At 49.2% G+C, this 22,080-nt stretch overlaps 6 protein-coding genes across 6 annotated transcripts; 4 read left to right on the top strand and 2 right to left on the bottom strand.

Annotated features, from left to right (window-relative positions):
• Positions 1-87: 87 nt before the first annotated feature.
• LTR84_007684 (uncharacterized protein) lies at positions 88-1,868 on the top strand (the record flags this gene model as incomplete). Its single annotated transcript, XM_064851236.1, has 3 exons — positions 88-255; positions 296-1,664; positions 1,717-1,868. The coding sequence occupies 3 exons, from the start codon at positions 88-90 to the stop codon at positions 1,866-1,868; spliced, it is 1,689 nt and encodes a 562-aa protein (XP_064710239.1).
• Positions 1,869-2,307: 439 nt separating this feature from the next.
• Positions 2,308-3,624, bottom strand: LTR84_007683 (uncharacterized protein; the record flags this gene model as incomplete). The annotated part of the gene is made up of 1 exon (XM_064851235.1): positions 2,308-3,624. One exon carries the CDS (start codon positions 3,622-3,624, stop codon positions 2,308-2,310), a length of 1,317 nt encoding a protein of 438 aa, XP_064710238.1.
• Positions 3,625-4,092: 468 nt separating this feature from the next.
• On the top strand, positions 4,093-4,872 carry LTR84_007682 (uncharacterized protein; the record flags this gene model as incomplete). Its single annotated transcript, XM_064851234.1, has 1 exon — positions 4,093-4,872. The coding sequence occupies one exon, from the start codon at positions 4,093-4,095 to the stop codon at positions 4,870-4,872; it is 780 nt and encodes a 259-aa protein (XP_064710237.1).
• A 2,849-nt stretch (positions 4,873-7,721) lies between these two features.
• LTR84_007681 (uncharacterized protein) lies at positions 7,722-12,931 on the top strand (the record flags this gene model as incomplete). The annotated part of the gene is made up of 3 exons (XM_064851233.1): positions 7,722-10,463; positions 11,484-12,147; positions 12,207-12,931. 3 exons carry the CDS (start codon positions 7,722-7,724, stop codon positions 12,929-12,931), a joined length of 4,131 nt encoding a protein of 1,376 aa, XP_064710236.1.
• A 4,310-nt stretch (positions 12,932-17,241) lies between these two features.
• LTR84_007680 (uncharacterized protein) lies at positions 17,242-18,615 on the top strand (the record flags this gene model as incomplete). The annotated part of the gene is made up of 2 exons (XM_064851232.1): positions 17,242-18,523; positions 18,584-18,615. 2 exons carry the CDS (start codon positions 17,242-17,244, stop codon positions 18,613-18,615), a joined length of 1,314 nt encoding a protein of 437 aa, XP_064710235.1.
• Positions 18,616-20,852: 2,237 nt separating this feature from the next.
• Positions 20,853-21,842, bottom strand: LTR84_007679 (uncharacterized protein; the record flags this gene model as incomplete). The annotated part of the gene is made up of 4 exons (XM_064851231.1): positions 20,853-21,404; positions 21,458-21,470; positions 21,576-21,705; positions 21,770-21,842. The coding sequence occupies 4 exons, from the start codon at positions 21,840-21,842 to the stop codon at positions 20,853-20,855; spliced, it is 768 nt and encodes a 255-aa protein (XP_064710234.1).
• Positions 21,843-22,080: the final 238 nt, after the last annotated feature.

The following is a 22,080-nucleotide window of genomic DNA, read 5'->3' as shown; positions in this document are numbered from 1 at the left end:
ATGCCGCTTCCCTGAGCACAAGTCAATGTTGCAAGAAAATTCATCCCATCCAAATTCTCCAAGGATGAGAACGGACTCGGACTCAGAATGTATCGCCGTGGTGGTGTTAGCAATGCAAGAGTCTCACTTGTTGCCACATTCAACAATGCTTCTAGTGAACACTGCCATACCGGAACACTTGATTGGCATCTTGACGTGAAGCCTTACTTCAGAGAAATCGAAATTATCAAGGAGACTACATGGAAAGTCAAAGATGTGAGAGGAAGCCAAGGGTGCTGGAGACATTCACATCAAGTGCAACTTCTTTGGCAAGGCTGCAACAACCGATGTCTTCAACCGTGACCATGATTGGGCCACGCCTGATGCCCACGCTCCTCTGAATTGGATGGCCAGCCTTCGTTTCGCCGATGAAGATCGAGTGATCGAAATAAAGTTCAGTTTTCCTGACGCAGGGAAGCGTGATCAATTGAAAGAGATCATCTATTCGCTAGGCAAAGCCGGACACATGCCTTTCAACCCCTTCCGCTCAGAGAAGACCGGTATTCCTCTCGTTCAGTATGGAATGATTCGCCCTGTTGATGAACTCGCCAAGTGCAAATACAACAACTCGGATCAAGAATACGACTTTGCTATGTATACTGCCAAGAACACCTTCAGTAACATCAACGAATACGTCATCCAGCATGCTTGTGGAGAATACCAAGAGTGGACATATCAGAGAAGTGTGTTCGAGAACTGGAGAGATGGAAAACACGATTGCAGTTTTGTTGCTCTTCAAGGTGACATCATGCTTGTCAAGGTCAAAGTCAATGGTGTCAAGTTGGATAAGCTTCCTCTTACCAATAATGTCACCCTGCAAATCATGTTCACTCCTGAAGGCATTTCACATGTTGAAGGCATGCAGAAAGTGAAAGCAGCCATCAAAGAAGATGTCCTCCATCTCGCAGGTCCTGATGAAATAGCACTCCTCGTCGTCAACAAGACAGCCGAGCATTTCAGAGGAATGTGCTCTGTCTTCCCTAAACAAGATGGTCCTACTTTTACCTGCACTATTTCTGCCGAACTTGATGACAGTCATATCAAATGGCAGCTCCACGCCTCGTCTGAGATGACCAGCAAGCGGACCATCTGGAACCAACTATTTGTCAACGAAGACGCCTGTATTGAGCCATTCAATGACCCTTCCGAAGCTTTCAAGGAGTTCAGCGATGTAGAAAAGGCCATGATTTTCATGGAAGAATGCAAGAAAGCCCAACTCAGTGAGTCTCAGATGGCTGCCGCTGGTGTCGCTTGTTTTCGCAACGTTGCTGGAGCAGCCGCTATCAAGGCAGCAGCAGGCACCGGCAAGACAAGAGTGAGTTCTGTTGTCGTCAATTATTTCTTACGAATCGGTACACACGTCATTGGCATTGCTACTTCAAATTCTGCAGTTGATGCATCCTACACCGGCATTGAGACGCTACAAGCCACTCCGCTCCCTGTCGACAATGAAGACCAAGATCATAACCAAAACGCTGAAGAACAACACGCAGTTCCTGAAGATCCCACCAATGTATCCTCTGGCCACGATGCTTTCCTCGAGGAAAGTCCTATTCGCTTTTACGCTTGGGCAAACGAGGTATCAGATCTCAAGCACGCGGGCCCGAGAATACTTCTGGGTTGTTGTAAACAGAAACCTTCTCCAAGGAAGCCTTTTTGCCACGGTCGGCAAGACAGGTGCAAGGAAAGGTCGAATTGCGAAGATGTCATACATTGGCGAGTACACTCGCAAGATGATCTCCGATGACCGTGTTGCTGTTGCTCGAGTGACTCCAACAGCCGAGGAAGTTGCCGAACACAAAAAGCGGACTGTTCGTGCGAAGAACTAAAGGGTAGATCTGTGCTCTGTCACGTGGTGATATCTTCCAGGCACGGGGCCCTCCTGGAGGATATTAATGTAGGTAGCACACTTAGATTCCTGGAGCTCTCCACCGTCAATAAACACATTGTCCTGATATACTCCTCTCATTTTCCATGACCCGCTTTTCGCGACTGACATCCTCCTATTGGACTAAATGAAGAGCAGATGGCATATTTGTGACAAACAGGTATGGATTGTAGACTGAAGGGAATGATAAAGCAAGTCTATTCTGTAGATATTTCGCGCACAGGCGGCCACTGCAAATTAGCACTTCAGACCCAACGTCTCCAACATAGTATAACAGCTCAACATTTGGACGAAGCAAAAGCAAAACGGGAGATCGGCACAATTATGGACTCGGATCAAGAAAGATAGAATTTTATCTTGTATCTATCTACTTCAGAACTCTATTTCTTCTCCTTCTTCTCCACCTTGACTGGATTGGGATTTCCCTTGTAGACGAGTGGTTTCCGATCGAAGAAATCCGCCCTGATCTCATCAGTGACTGCCTTCCTCCGAGCCTGGAAGCCCGCCACATATTCCTGCAGGTACTTGATGCAGATCTGCTTGATCTCGCCGGTCATCATCTCGCCGGACTCGTAGGCCTTCTTGATTCGTTCGAGCTCGTCGTCGTCCTCAAGGAAGAACGTCAGATACTGGAAGGGCACATCGACTGCGGTGTTGCCGCCCAGCTCGCGCTGCTTCTCGGCCGTGTCTTGGCCGCCGGAGAAGGCGAAGCGATTCACTTTGTTCTTGATCTGGTTGGGCGTGTCGGTGAGGAAGATCGCTGATGAGTCGACGCTCGCGGACATCTTGGAGCCCGGGCCTTGTAGTGCCGGCAGGAAGATGGAGTGGATGATGGATGGCTTCTTGTATTTCATCTTCTCGGCATTGTCGCGGCACTGTCGGAAGTATGGGTCTTGGTCGATCGCGCAAGGTATCAGGCAGGGGATGGTCCGCACCGATGGGCCTGTACCGAAAATATGGGGGAATGATGTTGCGAATGCGGTTGCGGATTGGATGGCGCAGAAGAAGAATTCGCCGACGTTGTTGCTGTCGCCGAATCCAAAGGTTCCTTTGATCTGGTTGATGGTGATTCTTGTCGCCATGCGTGTCACGTTCTCGTAGAATGGGCCACCCATGAATCCGAAATCCGAGAAGATAAATGTTTTGGCAGGGTCGAAGCCAATGGCGATAATGTCCTTTGCGTTTTCCTGGGCGAATCTTTGGCAATCTTCCACCTTCAACTTCTCAGGAGAGTGCATGAACTTCTCGTCGTCCGTGAGCTGAATGATCAGAGGACAATCAAAGACATCCTGGAGGTACTTGGTGAATTCAAAAGGCACCGAGTGACCAACGTGCATACTGTCGCTACTCGGACCTCGACCTGTGTAGAGGTAGAAGGGCTCTCCTTTCTCATAGCGATCCAGGATTTTGGTGAGATCTCGGTGTGATAATACGATACCCCGCCTCATAAAGCGATGGGGTCTCTTGCCGGTGACTTTCTCGAATCGTTCTAGTAACTCATCTGTGACCGGAGTAGCTCCGAAGTGTTTTGTGAGTTTTTCATAGTCCACTGGCAGCAGTTTACCTGTCGCGTCGACACCACCAGAAACCTCGAAGGGTGTGATCTTTTGTTCGATCGGCTGTGCAGGTGCTTTTTCAGCAAGGGACAAAGTGGTGAGATTGGGTGGCTGACCCGGCTCATCTGCTGGAGTAGCCATGCTTGCGAATACAATGGATTCCTTTAATCTTCTGAAAACCTACACTTTGGCTCTAGAATATTGTTATGGAATGAGTCAAGGGCGAGCAGGGTCACAGTATGGCCCGCTAGAATTTTGGTCAAAGTCACTGTCACCCCTCCTACCACTTAGGGCGCGGATAGGCCCGACTGATATCTTGGCGACATTGGATAACTCAGCCTCGATGGGCACGTGATCATGCACCAGACTTGGCCAGCAGTGGACGGAATAGATCGCCCGCGCCGGGTCAGTGCTGGAATCAGGCATTCCACCTCCGCAGCCAATTCTTTTCCATGTGGCTTCTCGGTCTTTACTCCAGCCAGTCCGAGAGAGCTCACGCGAGAGGCAAAATCACTTCATCACCATCACCCTCTATCTCCTAACTTCCCCTCTCTTGTTGTCCACGAACTGCGCCGTCTATAGTTCTTTGCCTCACACTCTTGACGCAGCATGAAATTTTACGAAAGCTCTTTCAATTATGATTATACCTTTCCCGCCGTCACCTTAGCCTATTTTCTCAGGTACCCGAACCCTTATTCAAGACATGTCTTGAGTACCGATGTCATTGATCGCTATGTCGATCCCGATACCCAGCGGTTACACACCCTCAGACTTCATCTCAAAAAATCGAAAGTCCCTGCAGGCATTCTGAAATTTCTCCCTGGTGGACTCGCAGGACCAAATGGCTCCAGCCAAAGTTACATTCTTGAAAGAAGCACAATTGATGTGAAAGAAGGTTGGATGGAGACTGAATCCAAAAACATGGAATGGACTGGAATTTTGAGTGTTGTTGAACGCCAAAGCTATAGACGGCAACGTCTCCCAGACTCTCCGGCAATCGATGGGCCCCAACCGAAAGAGACCACATCCTGCCGGACCGTGGTCACTTTTGTATCAAAGCTAGGTCAGGGCAAACTCCTGGGTCGCAAGAAGCATGACCAAGCAAGCAGTTCCGAGGATGATGAAGCCCCCAAACAAGGATTCTTTGCTTCCTGGTCCACAGCTGGCATTCAGAGAACTGTCGAACTTATCGGCGTCAAACGAACCAAGACCGCCTTGATCAACGGAAAGGAAGGCATGAATGTTGTATTAGAAAGACTGAGAAATGGAGGGGTGGTTGCAGTCCTGGAGGGTATGAGAAGAGATCGTCAGGAAGCCCTTGGAGGCCCAGATGGTCCCTATAAACGGGCCTGGCTGAAAGGGCCGAATGGTGACCAAGACTCCGATTGAGCAACTCTCATAAGGTGTTCTTTGTCAACACTGACATGAACATGTACCACTACTACCTATAGGTTGATTTTTCTGTATTTTGGGTCGAGCAAGGCGCTGGGAGGCGGAAAACTTTTGTCTCTATTATCTTATGGTTGGAACAGGACGTACCAGCACAGATGAGAGTCTGTAGTGGGACGTAGAAACACGAAATAAGATCCACTCTTTGTACCAACTGCAATCTGAGGTTGAAATTTCTCTTACCACTGCACTGGAAGGAGTTTTCTGTTGGTCACTGGAAGAAAATTGTTCCGTTTTAAGTGAGGCAGGAGCGATGGACTCGAAGCGTTGACAAGGCAAGTGCTCCCCAAAACCATCGGGATCTGATCTGGACTGACCATCAACCTTGCAGACGATCATCAGCAACTTTGATATTAATGGCACAACCTCACCGCCTTGAATATTCACTGGGTTGATGAGGGTGAATATCGTGAATCTCTGAGCTGATATGACCTTGCTATATCTGATGATGGAGTGAACACATTGTCATCTTACCTTGTACAACCTTTTCAGACACAATCCTTCCGCCATTGTGCACAGTCATTCATTTCATCACTCATTATCGCGACTGCTTCCTATTTTCATTCATTTCCAACCCAGTGGGCCGTTATGGTCACTCTCTGCCGCCGTTCGTGGTGGTTAATCGCCCTTCAATTGCTCAGTGCTTTTCAAGGGGTAGAATCACTGAGAAGACACAACCGACGCGGGGACGTCGCCGATGTACCTCCGGTGTCAGCCTCAGGATGGACTGTACCTTTGAGAGGAAGCACGACATGCACTCCTAGTGGATTCTGTAAGTCCAAATCACTACAGGCCACCCTTGACGATGTATCTAATGTTCCCCAGGCACTAACCTACTTACCCCGCCACCCCCAAACAAACCACTCTCCTACCTGGCACTGGCTCGTGGCATTTACACATACACTTGCGACGGCCGTGGTGTCGGTGAGGTTCCTGAAGTTCAATCACAATCCACGCAGTTGTACGACGCAGCACCTCTCATTCCCGGACTTGTCGACGAGGAGGCTTTCCACTCACTGGTTGAGCGGCTGTACCAGTTCGACTACATGAACATCAAGAATTCGACAATGGATTGCATGGGTACAATTGGAACAATCAACGATACTGCGCTCGTGAACCTGTTTGAAATCGCTACGTTTGAAGCTCGACCTTATGAGTTTGTACTCCCACCTGAGGATTTGGCATCCAATGGAGTCTGGGCTCATTCACGCAGTCGTGCCAATTCTTGGGACATCTATCGCGTCGAGGTGGTCGGTGGTGTTCCACCCGTCTGCAGAAACGAGGCTACAACGATGGAAATTGGCTACGCTGCAGAATACTGGTTTTATCACTCAGAAGGGGAAGACTTGTTGACAGATGTTGATGACGATGATTCGCAGAATACAGAGGAAGACCCACGAACCACAAAGATGATTATATGAAGTCATATGAACGGGGTTCAGAACTCAATTCAAGGGTTTGGGTGAGCGAGGGATTACTGGTGCTGGAAACTGGCAGGGGACTGAAGAGCTGAAACTGATGACCCAACTTCTTCACCGGGTGAGAAGCACATGGCAAACTAATTCTACCAACACTGGATCAAGTCGGGGAGATTTCCCAACATGGATGATTTCATTTTAGCACATGGGTGCGCAAAAATGTCATTTGTCGGGACTAAAACAGCATAGCTTCTTTGTGAGAGTTTAATATCCAAATGGAAGGGGAAGGGGACATTAATGCTACAGGACTGCCCAATTCTGGTAGATAATACGAACTCAGTGTACTTGAGATCAATCACAATCATTTTCTCTCTGGTAGAGACTATCCGAAAACGTGAAGTGGGTTGGAAGGGAGGTGTTGAGTACAAAATGATGGCCCAACTAATTGGAAGTTTGAAGGCGACGGGCCATGGCTTGTTCCCAAAGCTTAGTGAACACTCAACACGGAGTTCAAGTTGGTCCTCCTCCCACCGTAGTAACTTAGTGCCGAGATGCCCCCCAGTCGCCCACCAGTACCCCACCAAGCTCCTCTGGAGAGAATGAGTGCCGCGTGGAAGCGTTGCCTTTAGCAGTAACTTAGGCGAGGCTTCAGTGACGTTTGTTGGCAAAGGCACCGCCCAGAGGGCCATCCACATGGTGGAGAGTTAACCTCAGAGCCAGGCTCACTACCGACATAGGAGCGTATAAGCTGGAAGCCCATGGGTGGTGTTAGGTGGGTAGTCTCTAATTACAAAGGCACTCGGCGTGGTTTGCACACCAACTGTCCTTTAGCCTTCGGGCCTCGAGTCCACCGTCACTATTCACTTTACCCATTTTCCCCTCCCACCTCTTTTTAAAGTCTCGTCACTTTGAGATGACTTGCAGACGCTTCATCCCGCCGCAGCAGTCATCCTGCTTCACACGACACTTCATTAGCCTAACCAATTCTGCGGCTTTCATCTTTGGTTCTATTTGACCTTGATCTTCTCTCAACACCTCTAACCCTCCACTGACGCAACTTATCATTGCCCACACCTCGTATTCACCCATCGATCGATCCGTCTACAGACACTGATAGTCTTCCCTGTTGGGAGGCTTGGCCTCACCCATCAACAACTGATAGTGCCCTGCACCTCGTGCGACCACAAGCCGCTTACGATTTGAGCCTGGAGATGCTCACGCACCAATTCAGCGACTATTGGTGAAGAATCAACTGCGCTTCTAACAATCACACTCTTCTCTCTTAGTGAGGGCATAACCCAAAACCAAATCCCGTCCCTCACTGGCGGGTCATATCCTGTCCTTTGAGCAACTCCCTTCCATTACTCCACCATGTCGTCCACCATTAACGATGATGAGCTGTCCATGTCTCTTCCTCAAGGGGACTCGACTCGAGTACGCACCTCACTTCCTCCTGTCGTTTCCCCACCTGCTAGGTCAATTGCAGGGCAAACACCTGTTTCCGAGTCCCCAGGTACCGCTCGAGCGATGAACCGCCTGCATCAATACAGTTTTGTCCGCAATATCGGAGAGGGCTCCTTTGGTAAAGTGAAGCTGGCTAGACACAAAGTGACCGGTCAAGAGGTAGCAATGAAGACCATTAGTCGAAGGAAATTGATCAGTCGAGATATGGCGGGGCGCATCGAGCGCGAGATCCAGTATCTTCAATTGCTTCGACACCCTCACATCATCAAGCTCTACACTGTGATTACGACCAAGACTGACATCTACATGGTCTTGGAATATGTGCCCATGGAATTGTTTGACTACATTGTTAAGCATGGTCGTCTTGGAGAGGCCAAAGCAAGGAAACTGTTTCAACAGATCATTTGCGCAGTCGAGTACTGCCATCGCCACAAGATTGTTCATCGAGATCTTAAACCAGAAAATCTGCTGCTCGACAAGAACATGAATGTCAAAATTGCCGACTTCGGTCTCAGCAATATCATGACTGATGGCAATTTTCTCAAGACCAGTTGTGGAAGTCCAAACTATGCTGCACCTGAAGTTATTGGCGGAAAATTGTATGCTGGTCCCGAGGTGGACGTTTGGAGTTGTGGTGTTATCCTTTATGTCTTCCTCGTTGGTAGACTTCCCTTCGACGATGAGTTCATCCCTGCACTGTTCAAGAAAATTCAGGCAGGCACCTTTCACATTCCTTCCCAGACGCCTCCAGGAGCGGTGAACTTGATCAAACGATGCCTCCAAGTACATCCCGTTCATCGAATCACCATTCCGGAAATTCGACAAGATGAGTGGTTTATCAAGGATCTACCTCCTTACCTCGTGGATCCAGTGGAGGAGTTCTTGGATACCGGTGTTGATCCCTCCAAAGCAATTGATCCTAGACAACTCGCGCCAGGCATGTCTCTCGAAGTTGTTGAAAAGATACACGAGTCAGTTGTGGGTAAACTCGGACGGACAATGGGTTATGCGAAAGAAGATGTCAAGGATGCACTGAGCAAAGATGAACCGAGTGCTATCAAAGATGCATATCTTATTGTGCGAGAAAACCAGCTGATGGTCGACACACCCCAATATCTGGCTGAGAATCCCGAGTTGGAGTCATTCATGGCTTCTTCCCCTCCAGTCGAACCCAATTATCCAAATTTCCCGGGCTCACCTCTCGCTGGGCGGAAATTTGAGGAGGTCAAACCTCTAACACCTTCGAGAGGAGACGCACACAGAGCAAGTCGCACGCTTTCTGAAACCCCTGTACCTGTGAAGGAAATAGAGAAGCCAAGAGTGTCGACTGTTCGCGCTCTTGCCACATCCTTACCCCACGTCCACGAAGAACTCATGCAAATCCGCGAACGAGCCAAGGCCCGGGGTGATGATCCAGATCTTGCCCTTCATCCTTCCCAGGATACTGACAAAAAGGATCAAGAAAGTCCTATACCTGAGGAAATCAAGGACGCAGAAGGAAATCCGATTTACCGATCCAAAGAAGAGCAAGAAGCTACCTCAAGAGCTTTGAAGCCCCATTCAAGATCTGTCACCCAGTTGAATTCTTTGCGTGAGACCAAAGACAAACCCAAGGGTTTGACAACTGCCAGCCAAGATGAGAAACGCCCCGCTGCTGCAAAGGCCAAGACTCGAAAATGGCAATTCGGTATTCGATCTCGAAACGAACCATATGAAGCGATGAAATGTTTGTATGCAGCACTTAACGCACAAGGCGCAGATTGGGCTATAACCCCATGGCTAAGGCCAGACGTTTTTGCCGATGGTGAAGACGAAAGAGATAATATCCCGGCCTTACCAGTCGACCTTGCTCCTGGAGAAAGACACACCATCCTTCAGCAAAGATATGATTTCGTGGGTAGTGACTATTACATTCCTCGTGATAGTTACAACATTCGAGCTCGGGTCTTAAAGAAAGGAATGCTCATGCCTGGAGAGGCGCCATCTCTCTCAGCCCACAGCTCGGCCGTGAGTTTGCCACAGGAAGCTCAGCATCAATTGAAGAAGCACATCGAACAACTTGGATTGTACGCAGAAGATGACCTCAAGTCTATGTTGGGCGTAAATCAACTGAATGGCATAAACGCTTCGAACGGCTCGTCATCCAAGACCAAATCCCCCTTGAGCAGTGGACACAGTAGCCGACAAAATACTGGTCCCGGCGACTACGGTTCCCTGGGGCAAGACTCTTTCACGGGTCCAGGACAACCACTGAGTCGACCGGATAGTTTGGCGGCATTAAACAAGAAGATCCCAAGCGAAAACATTGGGGTTTGGGTCTTCCTCGACATTCAGCTCTACGCATTGGAAAGTCAAACCTTTGTGGTTGATTTCAAGTGCGATGGCTATCAGAATGTCATCTGGCACGATCCCAAGAAGGACCGTAATCAGAACAAGACACCTAACAGCAACAGCGCCGTCACAAGTCCTGCGACTAGCAGGCCAGCTAGTGGGTTTGGAGAAATGAGTCACTCAAGTTCCGATCGAGTGGATGAGGAAGGCACGGGAGGATATTGGCGACCAGTTAGCAAGCGATACAAGAATCTGGAAAAGGAGATCTCAAGTCCTTATCCCTATCTTGACGTGGCTAGCGATCTGGTTGCGCAGCTGGTGAGTTTTTGACCATACCACTCAACTAATATCATGCAATTCCTAACTTGCAACAGTGGGGCGGTAGTGCATGAGCGGTATCATGAAGATTCAGGACAGCATGGATTATGTTGCGTGTATGATTCAGAATTTCCAATTCAACAGATCATGAAGTATGAGGCGCTCGGGTATTGATGGGTCTGTAATGGAATGGGCTGGCTCTCTGAGTCTCAGGGTTGAAAAAGAGGATACCCTGAAGTAGTATTATTGTTTAGAGTGAAATAACTGATTTCGCCAGCGGGTGAGCATTCAGAGAGAATTAAAATGCATCACTTTGCTGAAATAGATAGTGACTCACTAAGAACTCATAGCTTGATACATCAAATAAGCCATCTACTAAACAAAACGCAAGCTCGCTACACTTTGACCACAGATGGAATTGTTCTTCTTGCTGACTGAGTCTAGTCGCCCCAGCAAGCGCCTTCACATCTGAGCATTACATAAGCGGGCCCAAAGACTATCACGTGACACCGATTTGGAAGACCGGCTTACTGCGAACCACTGACTTTAACTTTCAACAACAACAACACCACCACCACCATTCACTTACTCTTTGGGCGTCCCTTCTCACAGGCGCATCTTCTCCAGTCAGCTAGACTGAAGAACACTTATAGGAGTTTCAACTAAGAGTCGCCTTCCCGTGATCGAGGGACTCTATTCGACCCCGCCCAGCAGGTTCTCTAGACGACACATTGACATTCCCAAAAGTTAATCGACATACCCTGCTATTCCTAGAGGCCACGAAACACATCAACTGGAGTTTGATGATATTCGAGCAGCCATGACGTTGATATCGAAATTCCGCGCTTGGTCGTCAAAGTTGACCCCTTACTTCATCTACCTGCTCCTTTCAGCAACCCTGGGACCACTACTGTTCGGATACCATCTTGTCAGTACAACAATCTGCAAATCATTCCTCTTTCCAAGCTCTTCGGCTCCGAAAGCCAAATTAGTGGCCACGCCGCTAACTTCTATTAACAGGCAGAACTCAATGCACCACAAGATGTGCTTACTTGCGTAAGGAAGATTGGAATACCTAAGACTCCGTCATCAACACCGTTGAACCTGCCTCAATGTATTCCAATGGATGCCACTCAACTTGGCCTTGTATCCTCAATCTTTACGCTTGGCGGCTTGTTGGGGGCGTTGGCATCGGGATCTTTATCAGCCCGCTATGGTCGACTGCATGTGATGCGTGTGAACACGATTCTTTTGGCTTTGGGCCCATTGGCTGAAGCGTTGTCTCCCAACATTGGCGCGTTGGCATTTGGACGCTTCGTGTCTGGTCTCGGTGCTGGCGTGTCTGTTGTCGTCGTGCCAATTTATATCAGTGAGATTGCTCCACCAGCTGAGAAGGGTTTCTTCGGCGCATTCACTCAGATCATGACAAATATGGGCATCTTTACGACGCAGTTGCTAGGTTACTTCCTTAGTCATGGCTCGTTATGGAGAGTCATTCTCGCGGTTGCGGGTGGCATTGGCGCAATTCAATTCTTGGCCTTGTTTGGCGCAATCGACAGTCCGAAGTGGACAGCAGAGAATGGAAATACTAGACAGGCAAAAATTGATCTACGCAAAATCAGAGGTGAATCGGCCAACATTGACGATGAGACTGCAGGTTGGAATGGTGCCGATGATGGTGATGGTAAGCCAATAAAATCCTCTCTGCCTCCGAGATCTCAAGGAATATACAATCTTACAAAGTTGATGATACAGAGGAACAACGAACCCTACTATCTAGCCCCGATGACAACCCATCTCTCTCCAAGCCCGGCAAACAAGAGCCACTGAGCATTATCGGGGTCCTCCGTTCTCCCACCAACAACCGGGCCATCCTCGCTGTCGTGGTGGTAATGATGGCCCAACAGCTCTGCGGCATCAACAGCATCATTATGTATGGCGTCTCACTCCTCGCAGATCTTCTCGCTGCAAACTCCGCCCTACTCAACATCCTCGTCAGCGTCCTCAACGTCATCGCAACCACGGGCTTCGCTCCCCTCGCCGACATTCTCGGTCGCAAAACAGTCCTCCTGGCCAGCATCGGCGGCATGGGTACCTCAAGCATCCTCCTCGCAATTGGTATGCGTGCCGCAATCCCCATCCTTTCCGCCCTTGCGGTTCTGCTCTTCGTCGCAAGCTTCGCCTTCGGTCTGGGCCCTGTCCCTTTCATTTTAGCTTCGGAGCTCGTCGGCCCTGAGGCCGTCGGAGCAACTCAATCGTGGGCCCTCGCGGCGAATTGGATCTCGACGTTCATCATCGCCCAGTTCTTCCCTCTCGTCAACGAGCGTCTAGGGCTGGGTGTCGTGTACTTCGTGTTTGCTGGGCTTGCGGCTGTATTTTTCGTCTTTGTCGGCTGGTATGTTCCTGAGACGAAAGGGAAGAAGGACGCCGATGAGGTTTGGGGCCGTCAGCCTAGAAGGGAGGATTAATTGCGCGAGTAGGTGTAGTGCGGACGTGGCTTGGAATGTATCTGGCGTTTTTTTTTCAATAAAAAAAAATCGGGTAGTGAGCTATGATTTATGTCGTCATGCATGGGCTGAGTTCTTTGGACCAGGAAAGCCACACCTGCGATGGCGAGAAGGCAGATGCCATGTTACGTAGCTATTTGCGGATGAGATATATCCCCATAAACCGCTCATCCTGTCAAGCAAGAATGTGTATTTCCCTACCCCTCAGGTCATCTCGACGGCGAGATTTATGTATTTCAAAACTAAGCACTTGCAGCGTGATTCGGCATTTATTCTCTAGATCTGAAGTTTCAGGATCAACAGCGAGAAATAACGTAGACTGTCGAATGTACCTACCGAGTCCTTACAATGTGATGGGGTTGAGGTTCGATAGGAATGTTTGCTATTAAATACCGAAAGCTGAATAAATAATCACGCAACCTCCCGTTGTCCAACTGTTTACTACAGCAACAATCCTTACGGGTTCCCAATTCCCATGCAGAATAAGTATTCAGCTTCTCCGTACGTGTTACGTCTCTTTGAAGTGCAGCATGTTGATGATCAAGTTTTACATAATTATCTCGACTCCCACTCGCGTAGCTCACAAGGTGGCAGTTGAATATTAAACCGTATCTGTTGGTTCACTTACTCGGCATCACTCGTGCTCTCGCTCGACACAGAATAAATGCACCGATCAATCACGAGCGAGAGGAATATTGTATTACAAGCCGGTAGCGGGCTACTAGAGTTCTGAAAATCGTCAAGCTACTACATCGAGTTCTTCGTGGAGCTAGGTGGGGCATGATTTCCCAGGTCGTGGTGACTCCTTCAACAGGCCACCCCTCATCTTCAATTAAAATCTCTTTGTCATGTGCACTCATCTTGTAGGTTCGATCTTATAATCGACCCTTGTCTCATGGAGTATGTATGCTAGTAGATTTCCTTCTGGAGGACGAGCTCGATGGCTTAGGATCGCGCTGTCGGACTGGGGTACGAGAAAAGCAGCCATAACGTCGTAGAAACGCATACCATGCAAACGGGGGGGAGCTGCCATGTTCACAAGGTCGTTCCTGCTGAAATGCTTCGTTGCACGATAGCTTCTACTCGTCGGTACTCGGGGTCAGGGGGGGTTGATTGAGCTATCATGATGTCGGGGTAGGCAGTTTTGTAGGCACTGTTGATGATCGGGACAGGTTTCAAGCTCAGCCGTCGTTCAACATAATTCGCAAAGAGGGAGATGGCCAGGTGCGAAGATGGACGCCGACGTACTGTTCTGTTGTTGGCCGTAGCTGTGAACCAGACGACGAAGGCCGAGGCCAGTGAAAGCATTCAAGGGAATATTTTGCGACTGTACTCCCGTCAGATTAGATTATCAAGAATCGAATGTCAAGCGAGTTTGGTAACATCTCTATGATCATGCGGACCATAATGTCATCCATCATTCGTTGAGTACAGAGCAGAGCGGGAGGATGATGATAAGTTGACGTATGAATGTACTAACATCCCTCAGCATATAAGCAGCTGGCATATGCTCTGCAGTTTCAGCCTCAGAGACCCACTTAGAGTTTGAGAGGATAGATTGCTTCGTATATTTAGCGAAAAGTCCGTGGTGGGCGGAAGTCAACTCAAAAACCGACCGATCGATGCGATCTATAAGTCAAATTATGAGGCCATTCGATGTTGTGGGAGTGACCAATCTCCTATGCTCAGGACATCCATCAAGTACGTAAGGTATCGGATCAGGTTGTTGCTGTAAACTCCAGCTAATGGGTCGTCACTGTACTCAAACTGGTGCCGATTGGGAACGAACATGAATGAGTACTTTTGTTTACTAGCACTTCTAGCTTGGTATTCCCCGTACCCAGTGCAGGAACACATTGAATTTTTGGGCTTCTTGCTGTTGCTAGACGACCCCAGCCGTCGCGTGCACAAAAGCCAGGGCTGTCCCTTTTGCCCATGAAAATAAATACCTGCGACTCCTCGGGCAAGCTGCATGGCATACAATGTTCTGCACTGAAGAGGCTCGGGCTGGGATATTGTAGTTGGTATGCTGCCTGGGAGACAGTTGTTTTTTCGCGAAACCCTCACCAAGTGTAGACTCCTGTTCCTTCATCCATCGTCCGCCCAACCAGCCCAAGGGCTGGTGGCTCTGATGGCATGCATGATGGTCTCATTCCTTCTTGACGCTATCATTCTCAATCTCGATTTCCAACAGGGTACGCACACTGAGCTCGGAGCATCGATTCGTCATACCTAGCATTTAAATGCCGTCGAGGCGAAACTTCGGAGGTGGAAGGATGACTGACAAGGCCAGCTGCAAAAGGAGATGATCGTGTAATGCAATTTTTATTGAAGATTCAGGTAGCTGCTTGTGCTTCGTAGGACGCAACATGCCACGACCAACGAAACCACAAGGCTCGAGATTGAAACAGAAGCAGCACATTGAGTTTGACATCGTGATACTTTGCCGTCCAGAAATTTTCTATACACCAATGTAAGTACATAGGCTCTTGACGGACTGACCTATTTGGCTCATCAGCATTCGCTGAATCTTAACGCGAAGCAGAAAGCGCAACCATTACTCTCCGACATCACTTTCAAAGTTCAGTAACGGGTTTTCCGGATACGGTCTGGCATTGGAATAGCTTTCAAGCGTCCGAATGGAGAGCGAGCTCTTGAGCTTCCAAGAGTTCTGCCAACACATATCATCCTGCTGATCTATTGGCTTGCACACCAAAAGAATACTCTAGCAAAGTCGGCGTTGGCATCGTCCCTTAGGGTATGTTGGACACTGATTCATGTTGCGTATGCTGAAAGTATGCTCAAAGAAAGTCAGTAGTCGAGGCAGTTAGTAAGATGCTGAGCCCGGCATTTCACCTGCCGAGTCCTAGTTGCCCAAGACAATGCTGTGTCACAGCGCGATAAGTGGTTAGGTACCTAGTGTTAGCAAAGACTGCCGAGCAAAGAAGATTGTCGGGTTGCCATGACCAATTTGGCAAGAGGTGAGATCTCAAATCATGGCAGTCCGTGCGGATACCTCGTACCGAACAAAGACCAAGCCCCAAGAGATGGCAATGTCTCTCTTTGATGGCAAGCGACGGCCTCGTCGACGTCGATGGATCAGCCAAAAACTTGGAGCTTGATGTCTGTGCTGGGTTCAGGCTTGACCAATTTAGGCCTAGTGCTTTCACCTAAGCTCCTGCCAAGCATTATCTGGAACTTTGTTGCGAGTTCACAAGCGGTTGTTGGGCACGTGACGAGGAATTCCCAGCAAAAAGTCGGCATCGCTTCCTTCCTTGAAACACTCGGGGCAGATTAGCTCCTTTTTCATGCCTGTTCATCCACCTCACCATTGTCCGGCTATATCAGCCTCCGGTCTGGACTCCACCAACCCCCCTTCTCAAGCCATTCGGAGACGGAGAAAGTCACTGAGAGACATTATTTGTCTCATCATCACAAAACTCGCACCCTGATCTGGTGGCAATGGACTGGATTGGGATATTTTGGGCAATATCTGACCCCATCGGCTGACTCAATATGGGAGTCCCCCAGAGCTCCTCAAGACAAAAACCCTACCCTACCCGGACGCTGCAAATTGGAGGTCCGTGAGAAGAAACCGTTCTGCGACCGTTAGCCGCAGGCCCTCTCCCATTTGGTATCTAGCCTCATCGGACAAACGAGAGCCTCGGCCATGTTGCAAGCGCAGATCCAGATCTCTCACAGATTTGTGCCCACTCATTGTACCCGCCCGCATCATGGCAACAATCAAGGCTCATTTCCTTCTCAAGGCTAGATCAGAGGAGGCTGAAGCTCCCAAGTGCCCAACGACCTTCCTTCCAAGCCTCGCCTAGCACGGATCCCATCATTCTCCGGTGTGATCTTTGACAAGGTCCCTTAGTTCTTGGCGTTCGTGGTTGATACACCACCATAAGGCAAGTTGAAACAGCATAGCTGACTATCCGGTATCACAATTTGCAGGCAGAAAGTTCGTGATCGACTTCGGAAGATACCACTTCCTTGATCTGGATCTTGGGATGTGTGTATGTTGATGAGTATATAGTCCCTTTGGATACTCACGTTCTATTCCAATCCTCTCCATCATCAACTCCAAAGCACTCGTCTTTCATTCCTTTCAAGGCTTTTGATAAGTCTCTTTCAATCTTTACGACTTTTGATAAGTCTGTTCACTTCTTTACTTGTGCCGGTCACTCTCATTCCACCTTTTCATCAATCTTTCCCCACTTTTACACCCAGGAAATCATTTCTAAACCCGATCAATCAAATCACTCAAGATGAAGGCATTCACTCTCTCTGCTTTGAGCACTCTTTTCGCTGGCTTGACGCTGGCCCACCCTGTCGATCTCAAGGCTCGCCAAGGCGGCTTCAGCGATGTCGATATTACTATTCTTCAGTTTGCTTTGACCCTCGAACATTTGGAGAACGAGTTCTACCGCAGCGCTTTCCGCACTTTCACTCTGCAGCACTTCCTTGACGCTGGATATGACCAGGATTTCTTCCTGAACTTGCAATTCATTGCTGCTGACGAAGCCGCCCACGTCGAGACACTCTTTGGCGCAATTCAGTCTGCTGGCGTCTTCCCTGTTCAGCCTTGCCAGTACAACTTCCCAGTCACTGATGTCCAATCCTTCGTCACTTTGTCCGCCATCCTCGAGTCCGTTGGCACATCGGCCTATCTTGGTGCCGCTCCCTTCGTCGGAAGCAAGGACATCCTCGGCATTGCTGCATCAATCATGGGTGTTGAGGCTTTCCACACCTCTCTCCAGCGAAACAGCCTTGGAGCAATTGGCGCTCCTGACCCATTCGCCACTCCTCTCGGAGCCAACGCTGTCTTCACTCTTGCTGCTCAATTCATTGTATCTTGCCCATCAAACAACCCTGCATTGCCATTCACTGCTTTCCCCGGTCTCGCAATTTCCGACAACAAGAACTGCTTCCGTGAGAACAGCTTTGATGGCCAGGCTCCTCAACGTGGTCACGCCATGTCCCCAAGCCGGCCACCTCCACCACCACCAGCTGGCGAGGCTCCTCCCCCACCTCCAGCTAACTTGGCTGCCGTCTCATCGGTCGTCAGTGAGACCAGCACCGAGAGCGCTACCGCTTCTGAGACCAGCTCCGCGATCGAGACTACCCTAAGTGCCGAGGCCTCTGCCGCTGCCACGACCACCACTGCTGCTGATGGCGCGGCTGCGACCACCACCAGCGAGACCACCACATCTGAGACTGCCGCCCCCACTGCCGCTCCAGAGCGACGAGGCCTATCCACCCGCCAGAACAGCCTTGGCTGCTCTGCTCCCTTTGGTGGCTCTTCCATCAACTTGATTCCGGATTTCGGTAAATCTCGACATGACTTCAGCCGCATCGTCCAGGTCTTTGTTACCTTCGTCTCTGGCTTCAACGTCATCTCCGTCGCTGCGCAATTCAACCGTGGAGGTATCAATGTCAACATCCCCACTGGAATTGGTGGCCAGGTTTTCGTTTTCATCACCATCGTCGACATCACAGGCCGTCGGCTTAGTGATTCGGACATCCTGTTTGGACCCGCCATCATGGAAGGTAGGTTCTACTTGCTATCAAATCTGTCTATCTGAATCTTTTACTAACTATCCTCCCTAGTTGCACCCAGAGTCCCTACACTTAGCTTTTAAGCGCTTTGCTCGATCAACGGTTGAATCATTTACTGTCTATTACGAGAAGGGAAGAGGTCAAAATGTTTCGAGCCAGCGATAACTAGGGGAGCGAGGAATCTCTCCTAACTAACTTTCATGTCTCTCGTTGACAGAGGTTTACGTCTTAAACATTTTTGATCTCATTTGCTTGTGGGAGTGTTGCCTTTGTGTTGCATGTCATTTTCTTAGCGAGGTCTGTCAAGACCCATGCTTACTCGGTATGCATGGGGAGGAGTTTTGTTGTGCTTTTATTTGATCTGCTCATCGAAACTGTGCGCGAAAAAAGCAGTTTCTGTTGAGGGCAGTGGAGAAAGCCCAGAATCCTTATGGGGACTGGGGTGTTTTGCGGATGTCAGTGAAAAGAAGAAAGAAGAGTGAATCATTTTTAGAGAATCATCTGGGAACAGAAATGTCCCTGGGTCCACGGGGAAAGCAAAAAGACAGAATCTAGAATCAGAAGGGTCGAGATTTTACTGTACGAAAATCGACCGAAAACTCCAGATAAGGTCCTTCAGACCAACATGCTTGAGGATTGCCAGCGCAATACCCAGCCTGAGGATCCAATGAATTAAGGGAGTTCCATATTTCAACCTTGAAAATTCGAGAATTGTGTTTCTTGATCTGGACATTGTTTTTCTATGCCCCTGTCTCCCTCCATGCCTGGTGACAATGAATTTGAGAGCTGTTCTGTCCTCTCTCTCTTTGCGGCAGTTATGCGACCCCAGGAAAGCTCAACTCTTAGCTCACCCGTCACGACCACCTCAGTACTAGTGGTAGTTGATGACCTCGAGACATGCATGCACGGGTCATGATATGGGGAAAAATTCCAAATGTCCCAACTCTAGACAAAACACAAACCGCGTCGTGCGGCATGCCCTGGTCCGCGCTAGCGGCAGATGAACTCTGCTAACGGTGTTTGGTAACTGGTGCAATGAGGCGTGTCCTTGCCTTCTTTTGCTATTTTCTGCACGGATGCTTTCTTTGCCGTGGTCGTTTGTCGTATTCGTTGAGTAACGGATTGAGTGAGAAGTAGTCATACATACATACATACATACAGAGGAAGGTCAGCTGGTGTAAGGCGGTGTGGTGACTACGTGGAATCGGTTCGGGAAAGTCGAATTGCCATTACCGTTGCCGTTGCCGACGTGGTGGCATGTGGGCGGCCACAAGGGTGTCGGAGTCGAAGTCCTACGAATGTGTTTGACAGCACCGTTAGAATATGGACGCCAGGTAACAAAATGCGCGGGTCTTCTCCGTACCACCAGCCTGATCTTCGACAGCACTGATGCAAATGGGACCGAGCATCATGTCATGTCATGTCATTTTTTCATGTTCGGGGGTTCTTGTTGTGAGACAAATATTATTCAAAGTCTGGCAGATATTTCCTTGAATGTAGAGTATGTCCTGTTTCTTTCCACATAGCTCACTCAGCTGCCCGAACGCTGCACTGAGCATGGTCGTGCGCCTTACCCAAGTACCCTTGCCGACAATTTGTTGACAAAGAGACTAGAGATCAAACCCAGGATCGTATACAGTGCTTTGACCAATGGTTTTTGGCTCGTTTGAACTATGCGACCTCGCTCACCCAAGGTGTTATGACCGAGTGTCGTCCGCACACAAAAGGCGTGGATCCTGGGGCTCGTGTGAAGAGGGGGGATCAACTAGGCACCTGATGAAGCCGAGAAACCTTCTGATACACAAAAGGAAAAATGTCGTTCGTCGAGCTATAATAGCTTCCAATTATGACGGCCACGATTCCAATTGAAACGCTTGTCATGTGACCAAGCATTTAGCCACGTCCGATGTTTTGTCGGCTTGATCTGCTCGATCGAGAGCAGAGTTTCATGTTGTTTGTGTCTGTCCACAGGGGTGAAGGCGATTACGTCACACCATTGCCTCAAATTGGGAATTCAGCCGTGATTTGAAGGCGAGCAGTACAGAATCTGGGAGATGCCCAAAACTGCTAAGATGTTATGGCATCTCACTCGTCGTTTTGATGAAGCTCTTGCTATTGAGAGAACACAATTTGTCATTGAGAGTGCTCCGCGCGAACCTGGTTCCGAATGGCCTGTTGCCTGGTGACCCACCCGAGATATTGCAATTTTTAACACATGGTGTTAATATAAATCACAGGGCTTTCTCACTTCACTTTGTCCGGCCAAATTGGTGGCTGTTGTCCGTTCTGGAAACTTTCAGTATGTGCAATGAATTTTCGTTCATGGTGTACTTGCCACTCGAGCATATATTTCGACTCCTTGGCGAATGGCGTCGAGGATATTGGTTAGCACCATGGCATGATTATCGACAGCTGGAGGTTGTTCGGCTTCTGATTCTGACAACGACCACTCATGCTGAGCAGCACCAGTACTAGGAATGGGCCTCCCATTGAGGAACGCTGCCACGGCATCGATAGGACTAGGGCTTGCAGGAGGAGGATCATGGATCGAGCCATTGTCAGAGGTTCGGCCGATGCCCCGAAGCTGACTTACGACCGGAATCTGCATGTACACAGGCGAGCGGGGAATATCTTCAGGGCGAAGGTTCGTGGTGACCTGAGGGATTGCAGGGATCGTTGAGGCATTGGGACGAGCAATACTCGTGCGTTCCCGAGCAGATCTTTTGTATTCAGGGTTGTTCCCAAGACTTGCACCAATAGAGTTGGCAAGCTGAATGACTTCATTGATACTAGGAGCCGTAGGTGCACGATTGCGCACTAGCTCATTCATCGCCATTAGGCGCGTTGCTTCTTGCCTCAAACGCGCTGGGACCTGCCAGGTTTAGCAACATCCGTGATAAAGAACTGGTGGTCAGTGGCTCTTACCAGGGCACATGGTCTGTGAGCATCTTTGCATCGACTACATCGAATCCCTGGGGTGTAATGGTGGTAGACACAAGCAATTACGCCGACCGATCTCGGGAAGCGTAGTGAACGGACACACCTATGGCAAGGAGGATGTGTAGATTGTTGGTAGCTTTGCGTGGCATCTTGTGCACCCATGCGATTCTGCGTTCTACTCAAGTTGCCCTCCAACGTGTCCTCGAAGCTCGCTTCTGTAGCATCGCTAGATTCTAGTCGCTCGCGTCAGATCTAATCTTCCATGGTAAGACCAAACTTGAAGTTCGTCACGCGTACCTTGCTTCATCGAAGACCGGTTGCTTTGACGACGCGTAACAACGCCTGTCGAGTTGATTGCCGCGAACGACATGGTTGTTCTGTTGCGAAGCTTGCGGGTGCGTCAATTGTCTTTCGTTATTGTTTTGAAGGCGCGACCACGTACACTCGCACACCAAGAGTCGAAGAACTCATCAAGACGGTCTGGTGAAAGGCGATGGAGATGGGTGTCAAGGTGTAGGAGTGAGAACGGGCTGATATTGGCTAAGCGCGCTAAGTTTTTAGTGAGATGCTAGCGCAGCTTTTAGAGCTGTTTGGCAACAGAGTTTCAA

Source organism: Exophiala bonariae, assembly GCF_035927105.1.
Source record: "Exophiala bonariae strain CCFEE 5792 chromosome Unknown scaffold_3, whole genome shotgun sequence".
NCBI lineage: Eukaryota > Fungi > Ascomycota > Eurotiomycetes > Chaetothyriales > Herpotrichiellaceae > Exophiala > Exophiala bonariae.
The sequence above is the reverse complement of the archived record's forward strand: the minus strand, read 5'-3'. Positions and strand labels throughout refer to the sequence as shown.